This window comes from Ciconia boyciana, chromosome 5 (assembly GCF_034638445.1).
Source record: "Ciconia boyciana chromosome 5, ASM3463844v1, whole genome shotgun sequence".
Classification (NCBI taxonomy): Eukaryota; Metazoa; Chordata; class Aves; order Ciconiiformes; family Ciconiidae; genus Ciconia; species Ciconia boyciana.
In genome coordinates, this window is record NC_132938.1 from 18,246,066 (window position 1) to 18,258,318 (window position 12,253).

The 12,253-nt window shown below is 35.8% G+C and overlaps 1 protein-coding gene across 8 annotated transcripts in view; it reads right to left on the reverse strand.

The window, feature by feature from the left end:
• The window catches only part of LCORL (ligand dependent nuclear receptor corepressor like), an 88,315-nt gene that overhangs the window by 48,546 nt on the left and 27,516 nt on the right, over positions 1 to 12,253 (reverse strand). For 5 of the 8 annotated variants that reach the window (XM_072861733.1, XM_072861728.1, XM_072861729.1 and 2 more), the window contains exons 2-4: positions 9,557 to 9,622; positions 2,705 to 2,784; positions 2,329 to 2,458 (exon numbers count right to left, since the gene is read on the reverse strand). In XM_072861733.1, coding sequence (XP_072717834.1) covers positions 2,329 to 2,458; positions 2,705 to 2,784; positions 9,557 to 9,622 — 276 coding nt within the window. Of the gene's footprint in view, positions 1 to 2,328; positions 2,459 to 2,704; positions 2,785 to 9,195; positions 9,256 to 9,556; positions 9,623 to 12,253 lie in introns of all 8 variants that reach the window. The other 3 variants (XM_072861727.1, XM_072861726.1, XM_072861731.1) reach the window with 1 other exon arrangement.

Here is a 12,253-nt window from a genome sequence, read left to right on the forward strand (position 1 = left end):
CCTCTCAAGAGTGTACCCATCTTGGCAGTAATTCTATCATCCTCTTAAAAGGAAAGAGGAATCATCTTTGAGATTCTACAGACAAATCCTCATCTATGAATGTCTGAAGGTTGTATGCTGTAGACAATCATATAACATGGCTGCATGTTTAGAGGTCTTCCGAACTAGTTTCCCCGGTGTCAAAAAACACCCTCAAAAAACCCAAAACACAAACCACCAAAGCACTCTGCAAATTAAAAAACCCAGCCATACACTAACTTGTTCTAAAATAAAAGGATAATAAGACCAATAAACGCAACTCCTAAATTTGCTCACTAGTCTTAGAAGTTGTTCACAGAAGCCCTAAATGAAACTGTGCTAGTTATGATAGTAAGAGACAGTACATGATCTTGGGGAGTTTGCAACCAAAACAAGTGTTACTTCCATTTTAAAGACAGCCAACCAAGAATTCTACTTTTTTTTTTTTAAACAATGCAAGGGCATCTGTTTTAGTACCAGGTATAAGAACTGTTCCTTAGCTAAACACTTACTTGAAATTTTTTGATTCCTTTTTTTCCTAAGCTGATGACTAATCTCAAAAACCTACAAAAAATTCAGAAAACAGACTTGGGATTTTCCTAGTAAAACTCTTCATCTTCTTCCTACAAAGCCAAGACAATTACTTAAATACCTCATAAATTGGTTTCACATGCCCTCTGCAGATACAAAATTTTTTTTCCTTTTCACTTCCCATAATTTGAACAACTTAAGAGACTTTTCTGGAACCTGAACTGAAGCAATATTCTTAGACAACTCTTCAGCAAAGTACCTCTTACCCAAAAATACACAAGCCCTTCGGAGAATCACAAAAACAAATTGGAAAAGACTTTGGTTTTGTTTTTCAATAGACAAAAACCTTTTTAACTTAGCATTACTGATCTGGCAGATCAAAAAAAACCTAAGGAAGAAGCTAAAAGCCAAATGTTCTTTGTGAAAAACTTCACAGAAGTCCCTCACTCCAGTAAGGTGAGGTCATACCAAGTTTCACCTCTCCCATGATAAAAGTTCCTCTCAAGGAGTACAGCATCTCCAGCAGAAGCATAAAGCAGGCAGACGTTGAAAAACACTACAGATCAAGACCAAGAAAAGATCTGAGAAAGTAGAAATTTGAAGGAATTAGAATACCTGCCTAGGGAGATGCCATGCAACTGTTTCTGTGATGAAACTATAGTAAGAATTTCAGAAATAATGAGGTGGCAACTTCACTGGACATTGTATTTCGAATGGAAAATAGCTGGTTTTAAAGAAAGCCAAGGATCAAAGATGGACTCAAAATGCTGTTGCACCCCATTTAAAGGTCTTTAAAGCCCTAAGCAAAACATAGACTGAACAGACAGATGCCCTGTACAGAAAAAGATTCCACCCACCCCAGGTTCAAGGGTGTAGTAATCTCTCCCTGCTACAGCAAGGTAAAGGGGAGAAAATTAACTTTGTTTTTTTTCCTCCCACCTATGTGAAAGAATAGAATATGTCTGACTCCCTAATTCTTTGTTAGAGCAAGAGAGGGCTAGGGCTGTCACCCTAGTCATACTCAGCTATTTTGACATCCAAGTACACCTACTAAACCCAAGAAAAGCCTGTGAAAGTTGTAGTTACATTCAGCTGCATTCACATTCCTTACACAAAAATTTAAGGAAGAAAATGAGTATTTTTGCTGCTGTTGACAGTGACTAGTTAAGTAACTTACATGAACCAAGCTGACCTGTCAGTCACTCATGTTAACTGCTATAACTTGCTGAGCACCAAAGAACAAGGATAGTCAAAGAATTAATGAGTTACTAAATACTATATTTTGACAAGAAGTTTCAACCTCTGACTTGGATGTATTTGAAGTAGCAGCTTTTGTGCAAGAAGATCCCAAATCCCATTTTGTAATCTGTAAAACACATTCTCTCACCTAAAACAGTCTTCCTGCTGAAAACTAGAAGTTAAAGTTTCGGAACAGAAATGTTTAAGTGCTTAAAATTCCAGAGAATGGCACCTGAAGTTGGCATGAAAACAAAGTAGCAGCTCATGGTAAAAGCAGCCAATAAAATATAATGAACAGGGATTCCAGAGAATAACACACAATGCAATAAGACTAACAGCATGTCAAGTAGGAAGAGTAGTGTGTCATTTGGTGATACAAGTAAGCAAAGAAAAAGATTAAGGAAAACCAAAGAAATAAAGAAGAGAAACAGCATTCAGCAGATAAATAAAAACTACTTAAGAATCAAAATCAACCCTAAATAATTTGATTCTTCTAGATTTGTGTCATATCTCTTAATATAAAATACATACTTTCATTACCTTTCTTTCGAAAGAGTGCATTTAGATAGTTTTCTGCTTGGCATTCAATCTTATCAGTGTTGGACTGGCCCTGAGATGACAGTTCCTCTGTAGGCGTTGACTGTGAAGAACCGATAACTGATGCACGATCCTAGAAGACATATGAAGATTATAACATCTTTCAGAAGTTAGTCTACTGGTAGTACAATATACAATTAAATTACTGACCTATCAAAAGAACCACTAAAAAGATATTTACTATAAAGCCAAACCACCTCACTCCCTTCTCATAGCCAGACTATCTTGAGTCAAAGTACAATATCAGTTCTCTGATTCTTACTTTCATACAAAAAATTGGGTGTTGGGGAATCATGCTTGATATCATGTTCATACTTACACTGACTGTTTCTTTGTGTAAATTACAAAAGGAACATTTCTCATCCATAGACCAGTCAGTTAGCTCTTCTGGCTCACAGTCTTAAAAGAAGAAAAAAAGCTAGATATTTTAAACAAGTAAAAATGGATTTTGAGAACAAAATACACATCCTACAATTCTTTTAAATAAATTCCATCATAATCTAACATGCATTTATTGGTACAATGTAGTCAGTAGTATTCAATTCTTCAGATATTTCCAAAGCGTTGTCTGGCTCACATGGCTCAACTTTCAAATAGTAGAGGGCACCTTTCTTAAATGGAAAGGTAAACTCATACGTTTCAGTTGATTACCTGTCACAGTTACTGGAGGCACCTGAATACTTTAAATAAAGCTCTGAATTCCAGTCATCATTCCTTTTAACAAAAGCATGCAAACTTGCAGTAAACTAAGCTAGGAATTTGGATATGGACTCCCTACCATTTGAGCTACATGTATTGTACTTAAAATATTTTAATTGATTTGATACCATCACTATAGGTAAACCAAAACCCTCTACTCACTTGTAGCACTTTATTTAGAAGACTTTAAAGTAACTTTATATGTTTTATCAGAAGATGTACTTTGTTCTTGAGGGAACATAGGACTTAAATAGATCATCTATATCAAGTCCAGTCTTCTACTGAATGGAGACAGACCATCTATTTTCTTCAAACAAGTTATTAAGCTCCCTTTCAAAAGTTAAAGAGTTTTCCACCACATACTCTTCTCTTCCTGAATGACCAATTGCTTTAAAGCTTTTCCCAAACCAACTGTGCTAATAGTTAAAATTAACCTTCTAATTTCTTGTTTAAATTTAGTCATGGCAAGTTATTCCAGTTTGCTTTTGTGGCAACATTATTCTTATACCCATGACACTAACTGTTTAGGTATTTAGCACCTTGATGTATTTATAGAGAATATCATTATCCCCCCTTTACACTTCATTTTGCTAGGCTAATCTAGTCCACCCAGTTTTCTGTCATGAGATTCAACCCTATCTTTTCTGCACCTTTATCACTTGAACACCTGTTTCCTGAACACAGGTGATCAAGATCTCAAGATGATGCCTTTCTTTTACCACCAGACTTCCTTAAACTGTAGACAGTACTCTTCATACAGTATCCTAGTCATGCATGAGTTCATCACAGCTGCAACATTTTGGCAGGTGAATACAAACCTGATTAACTACAATACCAAGGTGCTCTCCATCCCATTCATTTCCAGTTCATGAGCTTAAGAACCTACACAACTTTTTTTCCTCCTTATTAATTACCAAATATGTTTCCTCCTTTTCTCCATACCACTAAATTACAATCACAGTTCTGTTAGGGAGGTTCTTGAGATTATCTGCTTTCAATAACACATTGTGGTCTGTTGACCTTGGCTGGCTGCCAACACACACACAGTTGCTCTCTCCCTCCCCCTCCTCAACAGGGCAGGGGGAGAAAATAAGATGGAAAAAACTTGTGGGTCAAGATAAAGACAGGGAGATCACTTACCAATTACTGGCACAGGCAAGCCAGACTCAACTTGGGGAAAGTTAATTTCATTTATTGTCAATAAAAATAGATTTGCATAAAGAGAAAGGCAAAACTAAAATCACCTTACCACCCCTTCTCCCCAGGCTTCAACTTCACTCCTTCATTCCTGACTCTTCTACCTCCTCCCCCATCCCAAACAATGCAAGGAGGATGGAGAACAGGGGCTGTCCTCAGTTCATATCAGTTGTTCTCTGCCACTCCTTCCTCCTCACATTTTTCCCCTGCTCTAGCATGGGGTCCTTCCCACAGGCTACAGCTGCACCTTCCCAAAGCTGCAGCTCTTCATGACCTGCTCTAGCACGTGTCTTTTCCACAGAGCACAGCACTTCAGGAAGAGATCACTCCACAGGCCCACAGTTCCTGCCAGAAAACCTGCTCCTGCATGGGCTCCTCTGAAAGCCACAATTCCTGCCAGGAGCCTGCTCCAGCATGGGCTCTCCATGGTCTGTAGCTTCCTTCAGAGCACCTCCGCCTGCTCCAGTGTGGGGTCCTCTATGAGCTGCAGGGTGGATATCTGTTCCGACATGGTCCTCCACAGGCTGCAGGTTCTACCTGCTTCACCATGGTACTCTCCATAGGCTGCAGGGGAATCTCTGCTCCAGTGCCCGGAGTGCCTTCTCTCCCCTCTTCCTTCTCTGACCTTGCTGTCTGCAGGGTTGTTTCCCACTCTCCTCCCCCACTCCCCTCAAACTGCTGAGCATTTACTCTTTCTTAAATGTATTATCACAGAGGCAGCATCAGAAACAAAATGAATGTGAAAAAATTAGGTTTTTAAGTTCACTGCGAACGTAACCCAAGTAACTTTATTTTTAATTAAATCTAGTTTACTCAGCTCCAAAATGCTAATTTAGAACAGAATTCTGTATTAACAACATGCTATATGCTTCCAGGGATGCAAACCAGCACTTTTGACAAGTTGGACAGCTGATGATCAAAAATAGACATGGGATTTTTCTTGACTGGACAGTAACAAAAGATAATGAGTTATTTTTGCTGAATTAATCAGGCTGTCCCAGCCTGTTAGAGCTATTCCTTTAAGATGTCCACAGATGAAAAAACCCACACTATTCTTTCATAACAAGTTCATGTTTTCATACTTTTCCTTGCAACCACAATAAATCTACTTATGAATGTTGGGATTCTGCACATAACTCCAAGACAGGTTTTATATTTTCAGAGAAATTCTTCTGCCTTGGAATCCTGAAATTCCACTGTTAAAAGTCTAACTAGAGAGCAATCCTTGTGTGTCACCAAAAAAGCAAACCTTGAGAAACATCAGCTCTACATAACACTAAATTTATTCAAAGCAGCATAAACCATGTACAACATAACACATTAAGTATGCCAGTGAGCTAAGCAAAACTGCCATCAGATGGCAGATATATACCAGATACATCAAATGCCAGGCATCCAACAGTCTCAGGCCACCACCACAGGAAACATACTGAGACCAGTATTAGTTTTTAACTACAGACAGACAACCATACTCTCAAGAAAGATCAGAGGCACAGATGGCACTTTAAGCAGAACAAACTTTCTCTTAGCTGCATTCAATTTAGGATCATGATCATCTCCCCTCCCCATTTTATCTTGTTTGGGGTCAGCCGATAAAAGATTTGCTGACAACCTACAACACTAGCCAGCGCATGAGAAAGTTGTTAAGACTGTGCAAAGAGCATTTTAATACTAAGCATGGTGCAGATTATTACTTGAAACCAAAGTCATTTAGTACAAAGCTGTTAAACCTATTTCCATTTTTAAGAATAAAATGGTGAACTTTGACAAAAACTACTACCTTTTTTCATTTCTTAAGCCATTCAAATCTTTGTTTCCCCAAACCATTTTTCCCAGAGTCATGACAAATTAAGTTAATACAGACATCTGTAGTACTGAACAGATGCCATGTTTACCTCTTAAAATGTGAAATAATTGTCTAGTAAATTTAAATATGAGCCAGCTTAAAAAATTCAACCCTTACTTTCCCCTATATTCTGCATTATTATAATGTCCCAATAAATTTTCCAGCTATTTGTCACAATTCTGAACAAATCATCCCCTTCCTTTTTATATGGCACTACTGCTTCCTAACAAGTACATTAGAATACCTGAGGTGTTTATCAAGTTCCTTCATCTTTTTAATTTCATAAAAACTTCAGTGATATTAGATATTCATGTTTGTAATATAATTTTCCACTCAATTACTTTATAGATGAATAAATATTCCAGGACAACCTAAGGAAAAATAAAACACACACTCAAATAAACCTTTCATCCTGCATAGAGAGGCTTTTTTGCTGGCAGAGAAAGAATGATAAGAGAGCTGCTTCTCTCCCACAAGACACTGTTTTTCCTCTGTCCATAAGAGAATAGAACCCCAGCACATAATCCCTAAAAAGAAAATACACACATACCAGATGATTAGAAGAAAAGCTTTCTAACAGTTTAGCTAAATAGCCCTAAGTAGAATGTAAAGAATAACAATTTACATGTGAATCTACTTAGCTGAAAACGGGTATAAGCAAAGGATTAGAAAGCCCTAAGGATTCAATGACACAAGAAGCCTTGAGCTCATTCAGAGCATGACCAAGGTCAGACGCCAAGATATAGAACTTGACACCTTTGCAATCAGAAGCTGCACTATCAAAGCAGTCAGGAAAAAAACCTGGTGCTGAATAACAGAGGTGACTAGAATCATTTAAGCAAGCCCAAGGTAAATCTTATGTATCCATCATATAAGAATTTCAAGATTAAAAAAAAAAACCCACACCAAAAAAACCCCCAAAAAACCCAAACAACTTGCCATCTTCGGGTAACTATCTGTTGTTATGGGTGACTACTGTAGTTTAATTAGTTTGGCTTCTCAGCAAGATCGTTTTTGAAGTTTACAAGATATTTTCTTTGAAAAGTAAAACAAACCTAGTAAAACTGAAGTGTACCTTTTACCATTTAAATTTGTCATTACAATTTATTGCTCTCTCTCGAGCAACTTTGAGAGAATACAATACAATATTTTAATCTATAGATCAAATACTATTTCAAGACAGCACTAAGGAGGAAATATATCAATTAACACACGTATGTTACATTTTATGCACATTATTGATTTTTTTTCCTGTGTTACAAACAATAGATAAAACCAACAATGCAAGAGAAAAAATGCTATTGTAGCCAAGCGGCATGTATTTCAGCCAATTCCCACACATTTCTGGGTAAGAAAGCCATATAATTTCTTGAGGTTTGTTCAAGGAAAAATACACTCCTGCTAATGAGGCATAATGCTGCATGTTGACAGTACTGGTTCAGTGGTTATGATGAGAAAAATGGACACTTTACAAGATGCAGTGATTTACGCATGTTGCTAAGAGTCTAAAAACTTCAGTTCTGATTCTACCAATGGTATATTTTGTTAACTAAGGCACATTATTTACTTTGTATCTTAGTTTCATTATCCGTAAAGTGAAAAGTAGCACTTAAATTATGACAGGGGAAAGATTTATAACATTTTACTCCAGAGTTCTGTATTAATCTTTATAATGCAATTCAGACCTCAAATTAGAAATAGCCTATACTGTAAGGTCTACCTCTACTGTGTTTGTACAAAACATGGCAATTTCTAACGGGATTACTGACGTTATAGATACTATAAAAATGAACCAAAAATAGTAAGGTAAGTGGGCATCCCAACCTAACACTCCATCTCTTCTGCAGTTGCTTCAGAAAGTAGAATCAACTTTACAGACGTGTCAAACATGGAAACAGACTTTAACTGTTGAAAAATTCAGGCACATCACTGACAGACATTCTTGCAAATTGTAAAGTTTTAAAACTTTTTTGTTTTCCATTTCAGATAAACATGAATTTAATTTGCAGGATAAAGTCACTGGGGCCTAACAACTGTAACACCTCTATTCTGGTTACTAGCTCAGTACTTTCTGCCTTCCTAAACAAAAGAAAAAAGTCCTGAATTTTCTTTCAAAATGTAAACTCTTTGATGCAAAAGAATAATAAAGCTTTAATCACTAATCGGTGTAAAGCCCAATACAGAGCAACCCATTGGAATTACAACCAGAAAAAAAAAAAAAAGATACTGTACACTATTATAACAACGCCCTGTTCCCTTTTCAAAGCAGTAAAGTGCTTGTTTATCACAGCAAATGGGAGTACTACTCAGGAAAATAAGCTTTAACCCAAACGTACACATTTCTTAAATGTTTTTAAGTCTGACTAGTGGCATGCTTAGCTTTGTAAGTGGCAAAAAATATTCTTAAAACATCAGGACAGTATTATTTCAAGTTCTTCCCCTTCCCCTTGAAAATATTGTGTTATTCATATCATACAGGCTAAGGAACTTGCACAACATGAAGAGGACAAAACCATAACCAAGTTAAAGCAATAATTCCAAACCTATTCTAAGCAAACATTAACAGTATATGCCACTCTGCCTCATGTACTACCAATATATGTTACATGCTTTACAAATTGCACTATCAGATAATAAATTGTAAAGAAATTAAATGGAACATTTTGAAGGTTCGATAACAGAAGGAACATTTTTTAAAGCCATGAAAAATGAACTTGACAGAACATTTCTTTCAACACTTCAAAGCAATTTTGTGCTGGATTTTCCTCCTCTGCTTTTGTTAAAGACTGATAAAGAATTTCATACTTAACTAACTAAAGAATCAGGTATTATTGACAGCTATTCCAACAAAACCAAACCCATTTGGAATAAGGCTAGGTCTTATAAGAGTAATGTAAAATTTATTTTCTTATATATACACACACACTTAAATATAGATATACTTTTTATATATATACAAAAATACATAAAAATAGCTTAATTTTTATATATATAAAGATGTTATATATATATATAAAAAGCCTAAACTTTCTTGACCACTACAAGAAAACCAAATTAGAATTTATTACCTTCCTTTTCCCAATTAATGTCGGTAGGAAGCTTAGCAGGTTGTCTTCCCTTTCTAAAAGCTGTCCAAAAAAAAAATGAAGTAGGAGATGCAATATTCCAGAAAAGTAAATGTCTCTCATGAGAGCTTCTCAGGATAGCTTAGCTAATCCAAAATTTCCCTGCATAGGAACAAAACCTAGGTACCATTTTACCTAGTGTTTTGCCTGTGTGCTGTATTGACAAGAACATGATGAAATAAACATTAGAAAGAAAAACAATTGAAGATTTCCTTTTTATAATTCAAGATATACTTTAAACTACCTTTAACGAAAAGAAAAACTAATAAATTAAGGTCATTGCACTAAAAGCTGGCTCATTTACCTTCAAATAAACTGAGGTCTCTTCGTAGCCTTGGTCCATAAAGCCCTTCTAAAATACTTTCAAAACCTGGAGAAAAAAGAAACATTTAAAACAGTAAATCAGAAGTTTCTTAAAAGAAAGTAAATTCGAGAATACTGGCAACAAGTATTCTCAAATTCTGAGAGCAATTCCTGAAATTGTTACATTTATCACACAACTATTTACTCCTTCCACTATAGTACTATTCAACAGAATTAGAAGATAAAAATAAGACAAGGCAACTGCCATCTGCACACAATCAGCCCATTAAGCCATGCCCCAACAACCTCATTAGACTTAAAATAACTACCACAGAATCTTAAAAGGTGGGAGGATTAGCCTCATAGCTCTACACAAGTGAAGCAGTCTCTCTCTTACACTGAGAATCAGAATCATGGGGGGGGGGAGGAGGAAACCTTCAAAATCAGAAACTTCTCATTTATGATCACCTGAAATTACATAATCCAAGAAGGCTAATATTTATACAAATATAAAGAAGAAAACTTATTTTGCTTATGTTTTTGCTTATGAGAGAACATAACAGTTCTCTCTAGTCCTCTGTATCTATACAAAAATGTTTTGAAATTGAGGATTAGATAAATCCAATTATTTTCCAGATTTACCAGCTAGTCTGTTTAGGTATTTGGTAAAATCACATACCATAACAAGGGAGAAGAGACACAGAGCAAACCAAATGATAAAAAAAACCCAAAAAACAAAAAACACCACCAAACCCCAAACCAACAAAAAATGGAAGAGGAGATGCATGACAACTGACAAAATATGGTGAGAATTTACATCATCATCAATACTACAGAAGTTTTGTTCAATATAGAAACAGTTTCCAAGTGCCCCCTCTTTTCTCCTTCCAAATAATAAGCTTATTTTCAACTAAGAGGATAATTCAAAGCAGCATTTGAAGGCTCTCATTCTTCATACTCAAGATCTGTCTATATTAAAGATGTAGCTATTTTACAGTACTTTGCAAGACTTTTATCATCACACCACATAAAAGATACCAATACCTTCAGGAAACAACTAACTACCATCAACAAAGAACATTTAGAATCACAAAATTTGCTCATCAGCTGTGATGCCCTCTAAGACAACACAACATACTGCTCTCATCAAAAATGACATTTACTTTTTCGTTTAGATTGTATGTACACTAGTATAAGGAAGAACAAATACGTACCATATCTTAAGTAGCATGTTAAATAATATATTAAAATCCTAATGTAGACAAGAGAAGGTGTCTTAACACATAGGAGCTGTTCAGCTTGACAGGTCACATTTTGTTAAAATTTACCTTTCAATTTTGTATTATTTTATAATTTTAGTATATGGATTATATTTATATTATTAAATTCAATTGATTATACTTGCTATAAATCTATGATTTCAGCTATAAGTGTATTTATTTCTATTTTAATTTTCCACTTTTGTTTGTAATAAATAGTCCTGGACGAGAATACAAATTAAGTGACAAAACCACTGTCCTCTCACAAATACATATACACACACACTTTTTAAACACAGCCTATAAAAACTAGAAAGCAAAAATCCAAGGCCCGAGCATACACTAGAAAGTACTTTAAAGCATTATCCACTGACTCTTAAGATTCAATGTAATATAAATTCACATCATATTAGCATTTCACAAATTCCCAGTTCTTCTGGCTTCAAAGGCTTATGGACAAAAAAAGCAAGAGAGATGACGAAGTCCGAAGTTAAGATAGCAATTCCCCAAACATAAGAGTTGGGAAATATAAAACACACTATGTGTATTATTATGATCGTTAACGTTATAACCTGCAAGCCACTTTAGCTCAGCAGCTAGTCAATACTTAGGTTCTTGTAAGTTATTGCCACCAGGTAAAGATACGAATGAAGTATCTCTTGGAGACAGCTCTACTTATTCCAGAAGAACAAACACTAACTCCCATTTCTTAGCACTCTATAAATCCATCAACAGGAAGCCTGTTTACCATTCCAATCAGCACCCAAAACCTCCTTGGTTTTTGGACACCTACCCTCTGCTAGTTCACCAAACTTATTTCCATCCCACCCATCCAAAGCGACGCTTCTTGTACACGTCCTTCCAGAACTTCCCCATAGAGCCACAATATAGACTTACTCAATGTGATCATTTGCTTCCTCACCTTTGGATACTGGATCTTTTCTTTTAAAAGAAAAGTTTACTTGTACAACCTAACAACATAGAAAGAATCTTTTTCCAGCCCTTATTCTAAAGTTTTCCCAGAAAAGATGTGTAATACTTCTACTTCCTGCATTTCCTACAAAGCTCTTCTGCTGCTTTTCAGCCTAATTTAGCCTAAACAGGAAGATACATCTTAGTTTCTAGTACAGCTACTGAAGAATATGTGCTGGCACAGTTCCATAAAATATAACCACCTGAACACAGGCATTTCAATAAACCTTTGTTTTACTTCATGAGACAATATGCATAAGCAAATGGTAGCAGTAGTTTTGGAACTCTTCAGAACCTGAAGAGTCTACAGATACCAGTCAGAAATATCATAGAATCATAGAATGGTTTGGGTTGGAAGGGACCTTTAAAGGTCATCTAGTCCAACCCCCTGCAATGAGCAGGGACAAATATACTTTGCTCATACCTCTTGTGATTTACCAATAAAAAAAAATAATCTGCTCTAAATT